At 40.4% G+C, this 20,861-nt stretch overlaps 1 protein-coding gene across 1 annotated transcript in view; it reads right to left on the reverse strand.

Annotated features, from left to right (window-relative positions):
* The window catches only part of ARPP21 (cAMP regulated phosphoprotein 21), a 118,296-nt gene that overhangs the window by 38,518 nt on the left and 58,917 nt on the right, over positions 1 to 20,861 (reverse strand). The window contains exon 18 of the mRNA XM_082637802.1: positions 18,669 to 18,795. Within this exon, the coding sequence (XP_082493928.1) occupies positions 18,669 to 18,795 (127 nt within the window). The remainder of the gene's footprint in view (positions 1 to 18,668; positions 18,796 to 20,861) is intronic.

A 20,861-nucleotide genomic window follows, 5' to 3' on the forward strand; every position in this document is an offset into this window, starting at 1 on the left:
GGCCTGCTTTGCTACCTCCCCAAAGGATGCATGGAGGAAAGCACCGAAAGAACCACATTTAACCTAGAAAACTGGGAGTGTATATCAGCCCTGGAATAGAAAACAAAACAGAATACATGGAGGAAAAAAACTGCTAGAATCTGTTGCCACACCACTGTACGCTGGTTACAACTGTTACATTTCTAGTGCAAGCGTCGGCTTTTAAAATCAAAGCCACAATATTAAAAATAAATATTCCTAAAAATGCTCTTATTTATCATGCAAAAATATGCATGTAAAACAGCTCTAATTTTTCTTGACAAGTATGCCTAAGAGGTTTCACGGGGATTGAAACTATTCTTTTTCATCAACCTTATTTGTTTTAGCTTACCAATAAAGGTTAAAAGGTTCACCATAGTCTTTCATGGGACAAGAATGGACACTAACATTTAATTGCCTAAAACAAGTTAATTTTTTTAAAAATGTACCTTTTTATTTTAGTCATCAGTAGCAATTTAACCCCTTCTGAAAATCCTATTTGGACTACACAATAGTCATTGACAAAATTTTACTGTTGATGAACTATTTCTGAATGTTTCCACAAATATTAGAAGGTGATGAAAGATTTGGAAAGGATACTACTTAGCACATGATTTCTATACTTGGACTGGGGGTAGCCCCTACCTAGGCCTCTACATTTCCACTGATGTCAGTTATGACTTCAAACTCAAGATCAATATGCTATATTCACTTCTGTAAAATGTATTAGATTTTAGGGTGATCCCTAAAGGACTTGTGATTGCCAGGTTAGAACTGCTGGGTTACCATGCTGGTGATTGGACAAGCTCCACATGGTTCCATGGGATTAGGAAATAGCTCTCTTCCTTCACAGATGGAAAAGCATGGTGGGGGGAGGCAGCCATTACCCACCTCCTCACCCTTCACGTGGCACGTCAATGAGAGGCAGGTGGATGCTACACGTACGTCAAGACTTTTAAAGAACTTTATCAGATGTACAACCAGTGGTGCTGGGCAGGATTTCCTCCACGGGATTTCAAGTCACACTATGGTGCTGACTCTCTGATGAGTTGTCCTGAGGCTATGCCAGCATCCCACCTTCCACTAAGATCCTGGTTACATGGGGCAGGAATGACGCAAGTGGGAGAACTCAATCAGAATCACTGGGATGTTCATACAACCAAAGTATGTCAGTTAATTATATTAGAGAACTTTTGATAGGTTTCCCCACCCCTAGCTGTGTAATCACAGCCTTAAAAAGACATACAGCACCAGTAACCTTAGAACTATGTCCCTGGGGTTTTTCTCTACCACATCTAATTGTTTGGCTCTGTATTTGTGTCTGCTACTGAGGCCTCTGATTCACTTCTCCAGTGGCTATTTCAAAGATATTTCAGAGAACCTGGTCTGTCTAAGCATTAGAATCTATAACATTTAGTAAAAGAAGTCACTGAGGGACAGAGGGGAAATGACCCCTCCTCACTAGAACCAAGTGATCCTGGGAAATGATGCTGCTTTATAGTTTTCTTGGCTCCAGAGGCCAATTCTGGTTCTGAACTTCTGGCCATCAATACAATGCTGAATTAAGACTTCACAAAACCTCAACATATGCAGGTCTTTAAATTGGGGTTAAATTAGACACTCAGAACCATCTTCAACATTTGGTCTTATTGTTTTAGAAAATGTTGCCATCTGTTCATTCATTCAAAAAAGATTGATTGTGTGCCTGCTATGTGAGGTTTATATTGACACGATTGGTCTCAACTGGCAGTAAGAGGTCAAGGATGCTTTCTTTCCCCAGCCCTTCAGCCTTCATGAATCTATTCTTTATCAGAAGTAAGTAGATATTATGATGAGAGAACATATATGAGGAGCTAAAAGTCTCAGACTGAGGGTTCAAATATACTAATAACCGAATAGTATCTCACCTGTGTATCACATGTGAATAGTATCACATATGTGCACATAGGCAGTGCCTGTTGCCAACACTGAATGTGAAAGAGTAAATAAGTAAACACTGAGAAATAGTATCAGCATCTCCTTATTAGCATCACAAATATCATTTTTTACAGTGTTCAAAGGATAGTCTACCTTGGCTATCAACACAAATAAGAATATTTTCCATGACAGAGTATCTCTGTAATTTTATTTATTCATTTATTTTAATTTTTATTTTATACTGGCATATAGTTGATTCTCTGTAATTTTAGTTTAAAATATATGTGAAGGAATAACAACTGATTTTTGGAAAAAAAATTATGTGTAAGTTTAATTTGTAAGAATAATGATCTATTCCATATGTGTGTATGTGTGGTATGTGAGTGTGTCTCTGTGTGTGTGCAGGTATCATAGTTTTTGATTTTGATGTTGAGGGCTCTGTGTCTGGAGGAAGCTCTTTGTTATTTAAACATGTTGTAAAATCACAACAGGTTTGAGAAGATTCGTGGGTGGGTGGTGCAAATGGCCTGAGTGTGAGATGACACCAGGTCTGTGTCTCCAAATATCACTGGATTCCTGCCTGGTCCTATCAGGGGCTCAATAAACATTTGCTGAATAAATAAATGCCTGATTACAAAACCACCTGGAAATTAAACCTGTACAAGCAGAACTCACGATACACCTGAACAAACTTTTTGGTCATTCACATCACTGGTGATGTCAGTAGTGTCAGCACTACTGATCAGCATTAGTGCTAATCTTTCCGGTCTCCACATACTGGAAATCCACGGTATTTTAGCTCCCACTTTCCACCATTTAATAATAAAAAAATCACATTGGTTCTTAATGCCACTCAGACAAGTTTTCCCTCAGAGAAGATTAAAATATGCTCTTTAGAAACAGACTAGAACGCCAACTTTGCTGACAGACTCGATGGGACAGCTCCATGGGCATCAAGGCACAGAGAGGAGGAGGTGGTACAGGAGGAAGTATTCTCCAATAGCAAGTCCCTGGGCTCCTGTGACCGGTGACTGTATAACTGTATCCTGTTACTATATAGAGAGGAAACACCCATGAAGGCACAGAGGTCACGTGAGTCGTTTATAAGTAGCTTTGCCTTATAAGCAGTCAAAAACTGCTGGTCACATTTTTAATGTACCTTTGCCTACCCTAACCACTCTGCCACCTCTTCGTCTTAATCACCTCCGAACACATCCCGAAATACAGAAAAAACAAACATTTGCTGCATCAGACAGTAGTCTTGACAACAAAGACATCCTTGGAGATGTGGATGGAAATTTGCCGCCAATTTGAACCCGATGGTATTCCTGCCCATAAGGATTCTTTAGAACATAGAGAAGGAAATAAACATCAGAGGAATTCTCAAAGTAGATTAGCTTTAGGGCAGTGGTTCTTAAAGATTAATGGCACAAGGACATGGAAACAACCTAAGTGTCCATTGACAGATGAATGGATAAAGAAGATGTGGCACATATATACAATGGAATATTACTCAGCCATAAAAAGAAACGAAACTGAGTTATTTGTAGTGAGGTGGATGGACCTAGAGTCTGTCATACAGGGTGAAGTAAGTCAGAAAGAGAAAGACAAATACCGTATGCTAATACATATATATGGAATCTAAAAAAAAAAAAAAGGTTCTGAAGAACCTAGGGGCAGGACAGGAATAAAGACACAGACGTAGAGAACAGACTTGAGGACACGGGGAGGGGGAAGGGTAAGCTGGGATGAAGTGAGAGAGTAGCATTGACATATACACACTACCAAATGTAAAACAGCTAGTGGAAAGCAGCCGCATAGCACAGGGAGATCAGCTCGGTGCTTTGTGACCACCTAGAGGGGTGGGATAGGGAGGGTGGGAGGGAGACACAAGAGGGAGGGGATATGGGGATATATGTGTACATATAGCTGATTCACTTTGTTATACAGCAGAAACTAACGCAGCATTGTAAAGCAATTATACTCCAGTAAAGGTGTTAAGAAAAAAAAAAGATTAATGGCACATTAGTTGCTTGAGAATGCAGTTTGGAAAAGCTGATCTGTGTGAGCATTAGAATAAATTGCACTTAGTTAAAATCAAAAAAAGCTTTTAAAGAGACTGAAGAAATGCACCTTCCCTACAAAAAGAGAGTACTCCTTGGGGAGAGGTGGTGCCTAGCCGTCAACAATTCAGGAAAATCCAGTTATCTGCATTTTTTATAAGCTCCCCTCCCCAGCCTAATGCCGATGGAACACCTCTTGAGAAACAGTGATTTAGGAGTGATGAAAGTGCATTTTTCCAATGGCAAATTTCTATCACATCACCACCTTTCCTGAAGATGAGTATAGTAGCCACAGTTCCGTGATGGGGTCTTTAAAGTTTCAAATTGCTTCCAAATTTTTCCAGGTACATAATATTGTCCTAATAAATCAATGAAATTTATCTCAAGCCCCTTGAAGACCAGCAGACATCAAACTCCCAGCTGATTTATTTTTCTACTTCCTGCTTCGACTTCCACACCTGTTAGTTCCCAAAATAAAGCCATCTGCAGTGATTTCACAGAGGTTCTGGTTTGCCTGGAGACTCTCACATCCCCTCCACCCTACAGAGGCTTCTGCTGCAAATCTAGCAGAAAGAGCCAGATGGCAGGTGTCATTGTACAAGTGCTGGCTGTCACCACCAGGCAAATGTACAGGATTCAAGTAGCCGCTCTTCCCGACAATCCTGCGGACCCTCGGGGCCACCAGTGTGAGCTGGAACAGGAAGAGAGCTGGCGGGATGCTGAGAGCTGGAATTACTGACTCACATAATTTATAGTCAGTTGCTGTCACCACAAACCAACAACAAACAACAACAAAGGGGGGAAAAAGAAAAAGAGAGAAAGCTTTTGGTGTCTTTTTACTCTGTTTCGCAGCCTCTTGAATAAACCTGGCATGCCCTTTTAGGTTTTAAATCTCCATTTATAAACACACACAGGTACAATGTGATGTTTAATATATGCCATCTAGGTCCTGAAGGGATAAGGTAGTTCCTGCAACATTAGAGTAACTCAAAATGGGAAGCAACACAGGATCCCTGTTTTTGTTCTGGTTAATTTTAGCCAGTGGTGGGTGAAACAATCCAACGTGCTAGTGCTTGTTGACAGCATTATAAGAACGCTTTGGCAAAACACACTGATTTTCTGCACTTAGTATCTTTTTTCAATTCTTCACTTTAGAAAGAATGGACAGATTTCTGCAAGGAGAGAGGCTTCAGAAGAAACCAACCTGCCAACAACCTGACCTTGGACTTCCAGCCTCCAGAGGGGTGAGAAATAAATGCCAGTTCTTTATCACACACACACATACTAACCCTCTTATTTTTGCTACTTGCGCTGAAGACTTGTTTCTGAATAAGAGACACTAAATCTCTTGGCAAACTCTTAAATTCCTTAAGTTCCAAGTTGAACAGGTGGTTCAATTACCCGGTAAAAGAAGCAAAAGCCTACAGCACACTAAATATCCTTCAATAGCTGACAAACTCAGCAGCAGAATGATTTAGAAATCAACAACTATATATGCATATTCTCTATCATTGTTCTGAGGAAGGAAAAAATACAGATAAGAGGGATGAAGTGGGTTAGGAAGAGGTTGAGTTTTGCATCCAGACTGATACAGGTTTATTGATTTCCTGCAGCATAGTGAGAGCTTAGGACTGAAAATCACATCAGCTGATTCCCATACTTGCTGAATCATGTCCCTGGAATCGGACTTCCTAGATTCACCTGTCTATAAATTCACATGCCTATATTTGTCTTGCCATTTTTAAGAGGGGGAGAAAAACATTTTGAGCTCTTGGGGGCTTATTTAGAAGCATACCTAGAAAGTATGTCGTTAAGTTCTGCCAAATTAATACATTAATTTTCACATTAGTCACAAAATATGCCATTACATCCTGCCAGAGTTTGGAAAATGTCTATTATGCAAATTTCAGAACTGAAAATAAATGTAAAAATAAGTGCTACCACTCAGTCATTTAAATTCAGTTTATTTGGACAATCACATTCATACACGTACACACACACACACTTCTTAAAAACCCAATTTCCCTTTCTCTATTTGGATGTCTAGAAAAGACCAGCTAAAGGCAATAATGAAACAGTGTCCATTTCACAGATGAGCTATTTTCATGAATGGGAAAACAGAGCAAGTGGTTGGTAGTGGGGTCAATGGCTAAATGAACTGACAGCGAGGACAAGTGTAGTTTTTATGCCTGACAAACAGCAGTGCTGAGGAGCCCCAGGGAAGGACGGAGGGAGCAAATGTTTCCATGTTTTTTCCCCCACATTCCTGTTGCCAAGGAAACCTTCTCCTCTGTGTGGCACATTCCCAGAGACTCTTGAGGTAGACTCCAACCCAAAGAGTATGAGCTCCTTGAATTTTGTCGCTTTAACAATGGGAAATTAAAAAGGCATGAGTGCTTGACAGAAGGCAGAGAAATACCCTGAACTTTCTGTGCATTCCTCCCTGTTTGGGGAGAGAACAAGCGAAGCCAATAACAACAGTCTGTTATGAAATAGTCCTGGGATATGGACGTTGAAGAAGATAGATAAATGAAAGATTTGAAAGCTTTTGTTCTGCCACCACATGTACGTTCTTATTAAACAGGAATCCAGGAGGGCAAGGGCTGCTCTGGGAAACATTCCATGTTGTAAACTGCTGTTACTGTGCGAGATATTTCCGAGTGTTTGGGGTTCTCCTAAGTAGTTCTGAATGACTGAGGCAAGGTTGGACCTACAAGGTTGGGAGCAGGGTGATTCATTATTGCTATTAAAATTATGCCACATATTATTACAATTACATTTTAAAATTTTCCATTTGTTTGCTGCCAGTATATACAAATAGAATTAATTCCTGTATTGTGTCCTTGTATTCTGCAACATTGTTTAACTCACTTATTAGTTCTAGTAGCTGTTTTGTAGACTGTCTTGAATTTTTTTATTTAAACATGCATGTCACCTGCAAATACAGTTTTGCATAGAAATATAGTGTTCAGAACTGTTATGAGAATCAGTTTACATGCATGTATAAAATAATAAGGTGTTTTCAATAAATAAAAATGTTGTATTAATAAGAAAGTGGCATGATCTATGATTATGTGCCTATAACATGCATATATATAAGCTCAAACGCAGAAAAAAAAAGGCAAAAAAAATCATTGTTCTGTTAGCATGGAGTTTTTGTGTTTTTCAAAACATTCTGGGCTTCCCTGGTGGCGCAGTGGTTAAGAATCCACCTGCCAATGCAGGAGACATGGGTTCGAGCCCTGGTCTGGGAAGATCCCACATGCCGCGGAGCAATTAAGCCCATGCGACACAACTACTGAAGCCCACACGCCTAGAGCCCACGCTCCTCAACAAGAGAAGCCACAGCAATGAGAAGCCTGCCCACATCAATGAAGAGTAGCCCCCACTCACCGCAACTAGAGAAAGCCCACGTGCAACAACGAAGACCCAACGCAGCCAAAAATAAATGAATTTTTAAAAAATTCCTTCCCTGTAAGTACTGTGTTGTTTTCACAACTTATAAAAAGTTTCATATTCTAAATAAAATGACAAAAATTACTACATTAGGACTGAAAATTGCCACAATTTTCAGCTAGGCAGGAGATTTACTCTCTTTTTTTTTGGCCTTGGATTGTTCTCTTTGACTCATCTCCCCAGTAAAAACTGAGCCTTTCCTCCAAGATAGATCTAGTTGGTCTCAACTGGGGAAATCAAGGTGTTCATCAAAATTCACTAAAGAGTATCTCAAGCCCTCTGACCTCTATCATGTAATACCCCACAGTCTGGTTAACACCATCCATGCAAAGATGAGTACTTAGAGTGACATTTATCTATAAACTGTTTTCCTTGGGAAAGAAATACACACAAACCCACTTGGAGCTAGTTTGACATAGCCTACTGCGTATTCTTACAATCCCTCGAAATGTGTACTCCACTGCAGTATCTTGCATTTTGGGGGCTCTATTCTAACTCCTCTTTCTGCCATTTATTTTTTGTTCTCAAACAGTTATGACCCACAATGGCTCATAAAAAGTGCAATGGTGTTGGATCTACTTCAAAAACAAAAACAAAAAATGACAGAGTAAGAGCATCTGAGAAAACGTTAAAAATAAAATTTTAATGAGTCTCTAGGTGCCTTCAAGGAAATGGTGTGGGAATCAGGGAGAAGATGTCAGTGGGCAATTAGGGATTGGTGACGGTCCTGGAAGGGCATCAAAATCCTGGCTACAGCCAGGGAAGATGGGCTGACAACTGTGAAGTGCACCTGGATGAAACCACACAGTGGGGCTGTGGCCTCTTCAAGGATCTGAACAAGAAGAACATGAGTGTGAAGCCTATTGCATGTTGCTCTTCCAATGAACAGCTGTGCAAAAATGCCTCTGCCGTGGAATCAGGCTGTAACAACTGAACTAGTGACCCTACATGTAAGCATGCGACCTCCACCTACTTTAAAGATGGTATGGGAGCCACTGTGCTTCTTTGAGAATTATATTAACTTTCGAGGCTCCTACAATCCCGCAGCCTTCCTGGGTTGCTGTCTGGACCCAGAACTATCATGTTCATGTGCCATCGTTTGGACAGAAGGGCCAGTGGCATTTCAGAGCTGGAGGGGGTGATTAAAATTTTGTTCTTGTGCTGCTGGTCCAGGGAAGAGGCAAACTAGGATGTCGTGAATAAAGTACATCCATGCTGATTGGCTTAGCTGAATTGATATTGGTGTCCCTACAGAAAATGGTCACATCTGAAGACAGTGGAAAAAAGAAAGGAACATATTTCACGGCTACTTACTTGGAGGTAGTGTCCTTTGAATTTAGTGATCTGCACACTGTTTTCAATTCAAAGTTAGAAAAAAGAATCAATAATTTTAAGCAATAGTAAACCCATTGGAAATGACAAATTTAAATACCAGCCTAATCATTTTTTCTGTAGATACCATGGCAGCTTGGAATCTGGGAAGCAAGAAAAAAATAACATAATTCAAGATGCTCTTCACTGTTTTATCACCACAGATTTCTAAGTGGAGTCAAACCCTGAGGGCTAACTTGATGCTGGCTTTAGGGACAGCAACGGGGACAAAAAATAGCGTAGTACTTTCCATGCTCTGCTTCCAGAAGGTTGGGAAAATCTAGAACATTCTTCTTAATCATTTGAATGCTAGATTGTGAATGTCTCTGAAAGAATGCAGTGTCTTATCTCTTAATGGAGAGGGATGTGTAGGGTGGAAAGAAATGAGATTGATAAATTAAAATAAAGGGGAAGGGACTTCCCTGGCGGTCCAGTGGTTAACACTTTGCCTCCCAATGCAGGGGGTGCAGGTTGAATCCCTGGTGGAGGAGGTAAGAGCCCACATGCCTGGTGGCCAAAAAACCAAAACATAAAAGCAGAAGCAACACTGTAACAAATTCAATGAAAACTTTAAAAAAAAATAAAGGGGAAAATGCAGACAATGAACACATGAGATGAAAGGCACCAAGCACCCAGAGTTTGGAGTGAAAATCTTATTTAATATAAGGAGAAAGAAAAAGGAAAACAAACGAGAGAGGGAGAGAGAGAGGGAGGGAAATTGTGTAGAGTTAAGAATTAAAGATAGAAAATAAAATAAGAAAACAGATTTGGGGATGGGGAGGAAATAGAGACCTTGAGGAATTAAAAAAAATGTTTCTAAAGAAAAGTAGGGCTGAAAAATGAGGTCATCCATAGATCTAGGTGACAGCTGACGGCAGAAATTGTTGGCAACGAATTCACAAGACATAAAAAGAGCAGAACACAAAAAGGGAGGGTCAAGACTACATATGGCACAAAACATCTTAACTTCTCTTAATTTACTTTGGTTAAACAATCAGGTAACTGACACTTTGGAACAAGCAGTTTGGGTTCTTTGGATTTTTCTAATGCATTCAGATTCTCTCTTAGGACAATTATATCTCTCTTAGGAAAGATGTTAAGAGTTTTCAAAAACACATGTATTTGTATGCTTTTCTTGCCACCTTACAAGCTATGCTTTCCATTTTCTGTTGCGTAAGACAAAGGAAACAGATTTTTAAAAAAAGAAAAAAGAAAACAGATAATGCTATGATGTCTTACTTCCTATCTTTACAGAAAAGCAGAAATCCTAACCATCCCGTAGCACTTAACTGCATAACAAATGAGTATATTAACACCAAAGGTATATAAAATGCAAAGTGTTAAACTAACGATTTCAAACACGTTGAATAAATTCTTTTACCATAACCTCCTAGGAGACAGAGGGACCTGGCCATCTATATTGTTTTGGGAACCTGTAAGATTTTCAGACCTAAAAATAGCATAATTCCTATCAATGCTCCTAACAGTGTTAACCTTTCTCATAATCCCAGCTTAATACTTCTCATTCCCATTTCTGTAAATGGAATAATTAGACCAATTAATGAAAGAAACACATGAACATTTCCATAGAAACCTTTTCCAGACCAATATTTTCAGGACAGCGTGTTCCGCAGGATTTATCCATGTGACTTCCACTGATGTTAACAGAAATCAGACAATTAAATCCTCCTGTAACTCTTTGATAATTTACCCCCTCTGCTTTTAGGAACATAATAATGCAGACATCCAAAGTGCAATCACTTCCTTAGAGTTGTCAAGTGTAAAAAACTTTGCATCGCTTCTCTGAGTGATTATCAATTATATATTCTTTCTCAAACTAAAAAAAATAGAGATTAATGGGATTTAAAATATTAAAATGTATGGAAATTATATGCAGGGTAATTAGGCAAATAGTTCTTTTAAAAAAAATCATCAAATTTGGGAAGGTACTTTAAGATAAAAAGAGAAGATCCCACTGTCTATAAATGAACATCTCTTATTGGTCACACTGGTGTACCACATTCTTTCTTTATCTCTGATCTCTGATGCTCCCTCTCCTCATCTGAGCCAATCCTAAGAGGGAAAGAAGTCAAGGTGAAGAATATCATCCTAAGAACAAAGACAGAGAAAAGGTTTTTGAAGATAAAATCCCTCTCAATTACATTGACAATGACTGCTTAATAAGTCAGGCTAAAAATACAGAATTCACTGTCAAGTTTACTCAACTGCACTGATTAGATAAATTTATAGACTCCATTAAGGTACATTCTGCCCCATCCCAAATGTGTTTCAGAGCAACAGTGAAGAAGCAGCAATCCTCTTTCTCACTAGGAGCTGTTAATATGAACAACATTCTATTGCAACAAAAAATATTACTCCTAAAAGAAATAAAAAGCTAAGACGTTGCTTTTCCTATCAGGAACAGAGGCTTTTGTCCTTTTTCAAATATACACGGGTCACAGATAATTCTGTCTTCCTGCCAGGAATGCCACCCAATCCATTCCATCATTGTGCATTCAGAAGGCAACTAAAATGATTAAAGGAAAGCTAGGGCCTGAGCTCCACAACAAGGTAAGCCACAGCAATGAGAAGCCCGTGCACCGCAACAAAGAGTAGTCCCCGCTTGCCGCAACTAGAGAAAGCCTGCGCGCAGCAATGAAGACCCAATGCAGCCACACACAAAAAAAAACAACCAAACAAACAAAAAAACTAGTCACATAAAATGAGTTTTGATGGAAGTATCATTACTTTATTATTTTTTTGGCTGAGTTGGGTCTTCCTCTAGTTGCGGTGAGCGGGCGCTACTCTTCGTTGCAGTGCGCGGGCTTCTCATTGTGGTGGCTTCTCTCGTTGCGGAGTGTGGGCTCTAGGCGTGCGGGCTTCAGTAGTTGTGGCACGCAGGCTCAGTAGTTGTGGATCAAGGGCTCTAGAGCGCAGGCTCAGTAGTTGTGCCACATGGGCTTAGTTGCTCCGCGGCATGTGGGATCTTCCCGGACCAGGGCTCGAACCTGCGTCCCCTGCATTGGCAGGCGGATTCTTAACCACTGCACCACCAGAGAAGCTCCTCATTACTTTAAATGTATAGAAATTCCCAAATTGCTAAGCATATGAAAATCCAAACATACTATATCCCTGAATGTGGATCTGTGACATAGTCCTTGGGTGTTTGAACTTTGAAAAAAATGTGTATATTCGTTTGTTAACATGGATTGGTTGGTTAGGCTGTCTTTTACTTGATTTCATAACATTTAATTAATTTGCTCTTTTTGATATTTAAATTCGAGGGCTGACAGGTTTTCATTTAACGTTTTAAACTTTCCCACATTCTCCGCTCTCTCACTCATAAGCACATGCTCCATAAAATAGGCACACATATCATTCATTCTTTCAGCACCTATGAGTACCTGCTATGTAGTAGAATCATGCTCTATTTATCTTCTGTCTCAAGATTTGCATTTGTAAGCTTTAACCTGTTTATTCTAAATACTCACTAGCTATAATTCATAAGATCATATATGCTGACCATGAAGTATTAGATTTATGCCTGAGATATAAATAATGTTGAATCAAAAAGTGAATCTCGGTAGGTCCTTTCTCTTGTCAGTAGCTGGTCTACAAGATAGCCGTGGTTAAAAATGTACCATCTACTACATTGCTCGCAAGATGGTAGAGCAGTAATATCAGCATCACCTGGGAGTGTGCTCGAAATGCAGAATCTCAGGAGTCACCCAGAACTACTGCATCAAAATACACATGTGAACAGGATCCTAGGTGCTATGTATATACCTGAAAGTTTGAGGCACACTGTCTACAGTCACCCTCCCCCAAATATCGAAAATGGATGAGGGGGCAGATATTGCATTTACAAAATCTAGTTAAGGAATCTTCAGAGACCTAGAGTTGATTTGTGTGTGGAAGGAGCTACAGGGAGTTGAATTGCTCTAACTAAAGAGTAGAAGATATTTTGGATTTTTGTTCTGGAGAAGAACAGAAAAATCGAATGGCCTATTACATCATTTGTATTTCTGACAGGCTGACCCCCTTGAATCCTACCTTCTTCACTGAAGAACTTTCTACATATAAATAGTTTTCTTCCTAGATAGAACGGAGGTTTGGATCAATGAAATCTATATCCTAAAGGTCAGAGTGTCCCCAACAGATTCCTGGATTCTACTGTTATCCTGTCATTAGTTAGCAAAATAAAACAAACAGGATCTCTACTCCCTCACCTGGTTTCCTCTGCCCTCACCATTCTTCTTGTATAAATTTTATTTACATATATTTTAAATAAATTGCAACCTTCTTTATCTGCATCCATCATTCTTCACTCTGATTAACTGGACACTAAGAGGCCTGCTGCAAGGTTTATTTCCAGCTTCTCTTTCAGGGCAGGGAGAGATGATGCCCTAAGAGGTGGGGAAGCTCCAGTTTTTCTCCTATGAATGGGGAGGGATGATAACACTGCTCCGAGTTATCTGGATGTTATTTTTACTCCTGTTCATGTGCCCTCCTTACCACCTGCACGTGCTAGTTGGTTCTGAGTTCATATAGTCAAGGGCAAAATCTCACAAGTCAGACTCAGTCAGCCTGAATAACCCTGCTGAGTGTCTGAGAGCTGCATCTGTTACTAAATCTGTAAAGACTGAAGTAGCAGAAGTCCCATTTCTGGCTCTGATGAGAAAGACTTCACATCGGGTAGGAGGCTGACCTTCCTCAGTTTCCTCATTTAGCAAAACTGAGTGTTTACCTTCCATTTCTATTTCCACTATTTAAATATCATGATGCCTGATGAGCAGAGCGTAAGAGAAAGTCCAAGTGAGGTTTATCTTAAATACAAGTGAAAAGAGTGAGTAAAGTTCAAAAACTTCTGAAGACCTCCACCACTGCCTCCTGTAAGAGATTCCAACTCTACCATCACCAGGCAGGTTGGAGCCTCATGGACCCAATCCAGAGAACTGAGCTGAGCAGAAGTAAATAGGCGTGCAGAACCCCACAAAAGCTGCATGGAGTTTTGCAATACGATGCATTTTTAAGATTTCCTTTTCATGGCTTCCTTTTAAACTATGATTTGAAAAGTAAAACATTGTCCTGGAAAACGCTCTATGAAATTGGTTTTTACCAAAAATGAATCATTCGGCAGATGGTTGGGAGTGGGGGAAGGTGGGAGAGGAATGGGATGTTAGAAAAGCAGAGGTGAGAGGCATCCCCACAGTTTTCAGAATCTACATCAAATGATCTACTGCAGTTATAATCTAATCTAAGGCTCATGCAAGTTTCATGTTTTCCCCCCTTCCTGCTCTGCTCTGAAGCCATCCATGTTCTCTTCCTGTTGTTCTATTTTCATTATATTCAAGAATACAGAAACATCTGCTCTATTAGGAAAGCAAAACTGATGGACTGTCTGTTGTAAACAGTCACCTACATGATTTTTCTACCCAAACCTAAAGTAGTATTACTGCCGTTAAGCAACAGGGCTGAAAGCCTGGCATGTGAGAGACATGGACAGCAGCTTATAGGAAGACCTTACCCAAACTTCACTGGTCAGAGGGCTTTTACCTTCCAGACCACTTCTATGGAATGTTTCTAGCTTCTTTTAGGGAATGAAGCATTTCTTGTTTATTTGGGAAAGGAACCAATATGCTCCAAATAGCTACAGTCTCCCCTTGATCCTTGGACTTCAGGGATACGGGGGCAACCTTTATCTTGAGATTCATTTCAGGACTTTAGGAAGTCTTATAGTTTGAGTCACGAATATCCACCTCTCAGCAACTGCCAGAATGAGTAAACAGGAAATCAGCAAAATTACAGATGATCTTAACAGCAAAATAAACTAACAGGATTTGATTGACATGTATAGAACATTCCACCTAACAACAGCGGAATACCCATTTTTTTCAAGTGCTCAAAGGAACATTCACCAAGATAGACCATATCCTGGGCCATAAAACCAACTGCAACAATTTTATAAGAATTGAAATCATACAGAGTATGTTTTCTGAGAATAATGGAATCAGCCTAGGATCAATAATAGAAATACAACAGGAAAATCTCCAAACACTTGCACATTAAACAACATACCTCTAAAAAATCCACCGGTCAAAGAGAAAAATCTCAAATAAAAGAAAAAATATATAAACATGTATCAAAATATGGCATATACAAATATGTGGGACACAGCTAAAGCAGGGCTGAGAAGGAAACAAAGCACAAAATTCTTATATTAGAAAAGAGAAAAGGTCTTAACTCAATAACCCAACTTCCTACCTCAAAAAACTACAAAAAGTAGAGCAAAATAAAACTAAAATGAGCAGAAGGGAGAAAATAATAAAGACAAGAGGAGAAATCAATAAAATTGAAACAATAAAACAATAGAGAAAATCAGTGAAACAAAGAGGTAGCTCTTTGCAAAGATCAATAAAAATTGATAAATATAGCAAGATTTATGAAAATAAAAGAAAAGTTAAAATTACCAATATCAAGATAGAACAGGATATCACAACATATCCTGTATCTATTAAAAGGATAATAGAGGAATACTACTGACAACTTTATACTCATAAACTCAACAACTTAGAAGAAGTGGGCCAATTCCTCAATGACCACAAACTACCAAAACTCAGCAAAGATGAAATGGATAATCTGAATAGTCTTATAACCATAATGAATTCATATTTAAAAAGCTGCACACATTATCTTCAAATAAAAAGTAAAAAAAATTTCTGCTTCTGCAAATCCCCAGGCCCAGACAGTTTCACTGGAGAATTCTACCAAACATTTAAAGAAGATTTAGCACCAATTTTACACAATTTCACACAAAAAATAGAAGAGGAGGAAACACTTCCTAATTTATTTTATGAAACCAGTATTATTCTAACACCAAAATTAGGATTTATTCATTCCCAAATGCCCATTTAGGAAAGTATATGGGACTTTACAAGTTCATTTTTGTTGTTTTTAGGACATGTCCAAGATCTTGGAGAACAAAGAATGAAGCTATATACATATATATGTAGAGAGAGAGAGAAAGAGAGAGAGAGAGAGAGCACACTTTTAAGTCAAACTGAAAAGGGAATTTGGGGTTGGAGACATGATGTAAAAGGAACGCTATTTTTTTCCTTCCCAATGTGTGATTTGTGCACAAATGTCTCAGCTGCTCTCTGCCGTTTGTTACTGACCAGCTCTGCAAAATAACATGGAAGCCCATGTAAGCCGGGAGACAAAAGTCCAGGCTCTCAATGTGTTCTGCTATTAAGCCACCCTGTGTACTTGAATAATTAATTAAATGTTATCTACCTCTGTAACATGCTGGTTTAGTTACAGCATGTTAAGTTCTATAGGATCATCCATGCCAGGAAATAAAGGCAAAACTAGTAAGTATGTTTATGTCATTATGATACATTGGTTAACACACAGGCTTAAGAGGCTCTTTCCTCTATGAGATAGTCCATGGACATGGAGTTGTTCCCCCAGATAACTCCTCTATGTATGTCCCTTTGGGAAGTTGCTGATGGTGTCACTAAGCTCAGTGAAAAGCTTCCCAGCTGTAGGGCCCAGAGCCCCCTTCTACCGTCACAGAGCCATCGCCAAGCTGTGTTCCTTGGATTTTATTGGCAGAGGTGATTCTCAGTGAGATGTGGGGACACGATCTGCCTTCCCAAACACTCAGTAAATTCAGCAGAGGTGGAAACCACAGGGGGATTTTAGGCCTGATGTCAGCTGTGATGGCCACCACACTAGGAGCACAAGGGTCTACATGTGTATGCTGATGTCATCACTCTCAGGGAAGATACTGTGCATGTATCATTTTGCATTTCTCAGCTCCCCACCCTCACAGGCACATTAGCTGCCACTCACTTCCTTGACACCTGAAGCACCGGCTGCTATTTTGAGCAAGATACTGACTTAGAATGCTTTCTTCTAATTACGTGTCATTAACTTGCCTCAGGGTGGCAGTTCCCTGGTGATGTGGGGCATGGGACAAGTCAGAGCCACTGGGTTGTCTCAAAAGCCACCAGTTAGGTCTCCCCAAGATGGAGAGGGTGGTTTCTGCATCCCCAAATTCCCCTACAGTGTTTTAAAAAGAGTAAGAAAGGTCACGTGGATTCTCCCTTGGGTTGACATGCATCAGTGAAGGTAGCGGGGAAGAATCAGTGGGGAGCCCGAGGCTTGTTCTAAACCTTATTCTGTTGCCCAGTTAACATATTCATCCAACTTCCTCAGCACCTCACACAGACCCAGAGTTCACAGGATAGTGGGATCCCGCACGTCTGGACCTGCATTCCTGTATGTGAACTATACCCTAACACAAGACTGAAATATCCTTCAGAAAACTCTCAAACAGTGGCACTAAACTAAATTTTAAAAAAATCATTATAATTAGATATTGGCATCTTTCTTCTTCTAAAGGCAGTGGCAACCAAAAGGAAAACTTTGCTATAGCCTCTGGACCAACAGCTAGAAGATTATAAATTAACTCTTTGATAACATGAGCAGGAAAAAAAAAAAAGACGGTTCAAGAATGCAAACAACACGTCATTAGAGTCTATATCTAAATTGATAGCACAGTTACCACCAGAATGATAGAGATAATACCATTTTCCAACAGAGAAAATATGGCCAAATGCTTGTCTTAAAGTAACTAATAATTAGAAATCCTTTAATGCTCTCATTACTGTAAAAGTGTAAAGCCAATTCAGAGTTCAAAATAGATTCTTCCCCAAACTGATACAGTGTTGAAAATAAGACATAGTCTGGTTGGCTGCTATATGTGTCTCCTTCTTCTCCCACAGACTTTAAGCCATGAGATGAACTAAAGAATATACAGCTACCCCCAACACGGAGGAATTAAATGACCCCTCCAAGGTGACAAAATGCCAACAGCATCAGCATGAGTATTCTAGTGGGGATTGGTATTCATCCTTGGCAAGGATGGTGCTTTTTGTCATAACGTATAAAAACTGTCCATTTCCTGTAGATATCACACAGGCATACTGTACACATTACAGATGCACATACATACATCCAGTGCAGAAACTGGGTGGCAGATGGGAGTGTGGGCTCTAACATGCTGCCCTACTCACGGAAGGCAGGGTGCCCCAGCCAGGCGGTCTTCAGCAGGACCATCAGCAGTTTTCTCTGCCGTGTGGGCAGCAGAAAGGACACAAACGTCTCCCTAGCACAGGTCACTGAGGCCTGCCGGCTTCCTGCTGCCGTCGGGGTCGCGGCATCCCATCGGGAGTGTGACACAGTAGGGAAAGAGACCGGTTCACTGTGAGACCTGCTACTCACTCTCGGACAGTGCCTCGGCCCCCCTTCCCACTGCACAGTGGCTGCCGCAGGAGGCTGTGGCCCTCCAGACCATAAGCCAGGGTCTGAGTTCCGTCGGGACACAGGCTGCAGTGTCAGTGGCCTTCTTCTCAAAACGCTGCTTTCTAGGATGCTACAGAAACAACCTAATGTGGTGCCCTAGTCTTAGGAACAGGGGGAAAGTCTCTTTAGGTTGAAAAGGGGGGAAAAGTATGAACTAGGAAGATAGGGATGTAGCTGGCTCTCTGCTTTCAGAAAAACTAAGAGGATCCTCAAGTCATTTACGGAGACCGTGTTTCACATGCATGCTAGGAATGTTGGGGATGCTAGGGATGCTGGCGTGACATGGGCTTCTCCTCCTTGGACCTGTCACTTTTCCACACGGAGTTAATCAAATGTTCCTTTATCTTCTCTGCGGAAGGGAAATGAGCTGATTTAAATTGCCAAGCTTGGATACTCATCCAAAGAGGACAGCTGAGAGATTTATGTGCAAAATAACTGGGTTGGAGGAGAAAATGGGAAACGGATTCCAAGTACCTGCTTGCTGTGCTGTCTGTGGCATCTGCTGGCCCCTCGGAGCACTGAACTGAACAGAGGCTATGGGCCGGTACTGCTGCGTGGTTGAGGTAGGGTACTGACCAGGTGGATAATAATATACAGGCATCTGTGGAAGAAAGGGAACAATGGCAAGAAATGAGAGCCGTAAATGGAGTAACATTTTGAAACGTAAAATATTGTCATCTTATGACATAATGTGAGTACAGTAGATTGCAGAGACGGCCACCATGCCTCCATGTGTGTGTGTGCATTACTCCTCCCATGAAAAGGTGAAATCTACTCCCGAAAGCCATGAATCTGAGCTGGCTCTGTCTTGCTTTGACCAATGCCATGAGACAGAAATGATGACTTCTGAGACTTGTAAGCCTGATCCTTAAGAAGACTTGCAGCTTCCACTCCTTCAGGAGAGAACCCAGCCACCAGGATAAGTCCAGGCTACCCAGCTGGAGAAAGAGGCCGTGTGGAGAACAGAGGCAGCCCAGCCAAGACCCCAACACTGCAGCATGTAAGTCAGGCCACCTGGGATCTTCCAGGCCCAGTCAAGCCACATGTGGTGCAGAGGCAAGCCATCGCTGCCAAGTCCTGCTCAAATTGCCGACCTGGCTGTGAACAATACAATGGTGATTGTCTTAAGGTGCTGAATTTTGTGCTTTTTAAATGAAACGAGTGAATGAAACAGTCATCTACAACAACAACACATTTTTACGGTAGTTTTAAATATGATCATTAACTTGAATTGTTTTGCTAATGGAAACACAGGGAGGTCATGAAATCTGCTGATCTCCAGCCTAAAAGAATCAGAGGATGAAATTATGAAACATGGGGAGGCCCAGCAAAGCACTTTTCAGAGTGATTGGCACATAGCTGGTATCCCAAAAAATGGATGTTCAGTTTTAAAAGGGACATATGTTAAAAATATTGTTCATGTCACCTTCTGTCACTTTCTAATGACTAAGAATGATTGAAAATACTCTAATTACTTCCAATAAGATTCAAATCAAATGTCTCCTGACCTGGAAAGACTTCCTTGCCTGCCTCGGGTCATTTATATTAAGGCTGTTTTCTTACTTTTTAGAAATTTATTTATTTATTTTGGGCTGCGATAGGTCTTCATTGCTGCACGTGGGCTTTCTCTAGTTGTGGCGAGCGGGGGCTACTCTTCCTTGTGGTGCGCGGGCTTCTCATTGTGGTGGCTTCTCTTGTTGAGCATGGGCTCTAGGCGTGCGGGCTTCAGTAGTTGTGGCTCACAGGCTCTAGAGTGCAGGCTCAGTAGTTGCGGTGCCCAGGCTTAGTTGCTCCCCGTCATGTGGGATCTTCTTGGACCAGGGCTCGAACCCGTGTCCCCTGCACTGGCAGGTGGATTCTTAGCCACTGCACCACCAGGGAAGCCCTGTTTTCTTATTAATAAATTACTTTTTTTATTTACAGGTCTCTGACTTTTCTTCTATCAGCTTCTTTAAAGTGTAAGCAGAGGTGTGCCAGTACACAGCCTGCAAGGATTATCTGCTTAGAATAACATTAGGAGCCACCTGTTTGAGAACTGTGAATTTTATGGCTATTTTATTTTCCCTCTTTGCCTTGTCCATACATTTTTGCTTCACCCTTCCAGTGGGCATTCAGAAAGCATTCACCCAAATCAGACAAGACTGATCTTTAAGGTTATTAAATAGGTCATTTTCTGCATAAACATAACGTATTTCCATATATGCCCATGGACTGTATCTCAAATGTTCTTTTCAACACTATACATAATTGAGTAACTGAGTTTTAAAATGTTTACTAAATTGACAATCACTGTGGCTTATATCCTATACCTTTATCTGTGGTTCTTTTACAAAGAAGTTCACAGATGTCCAGACTGCTCATGAGAATCTGTTTCCCTTTCTTTTTTTCTTCCGTCCCTCTTTCTATTTTTAAATCTGTTGGAGAGGGAATGAAAGCATTTCTGTTGCAGACACACCAAAGCTCTGAGTTGTCTTTGCTCTTGTAGTGCACTAATTATTGAAATTCCTTCAATCAAGGAAGGGCATTTTTTAAAAAAAAGTCTTCAATTAAATATTCTGCCAACTCTTCTCTTTGACATCAGAAAAGGGTGACACTTAGATGCTATTTAGGCTAAAAGAGTTAAAATATTTTTCCCTGATAATTAAAGTAAACATTTATTAGTAAAAT

Source organism: Mesoplodon mirus (assembly GCF_964341445.2).
Source record: "Mesoplodon mirus genome assembly, chromosome: 12".
NCBI lineage: Eukaryota > Metazoa > Chordata > Mammalia > Artiodactyla > Ziphiidae > Mesoplodon > Mesoplodon mirus.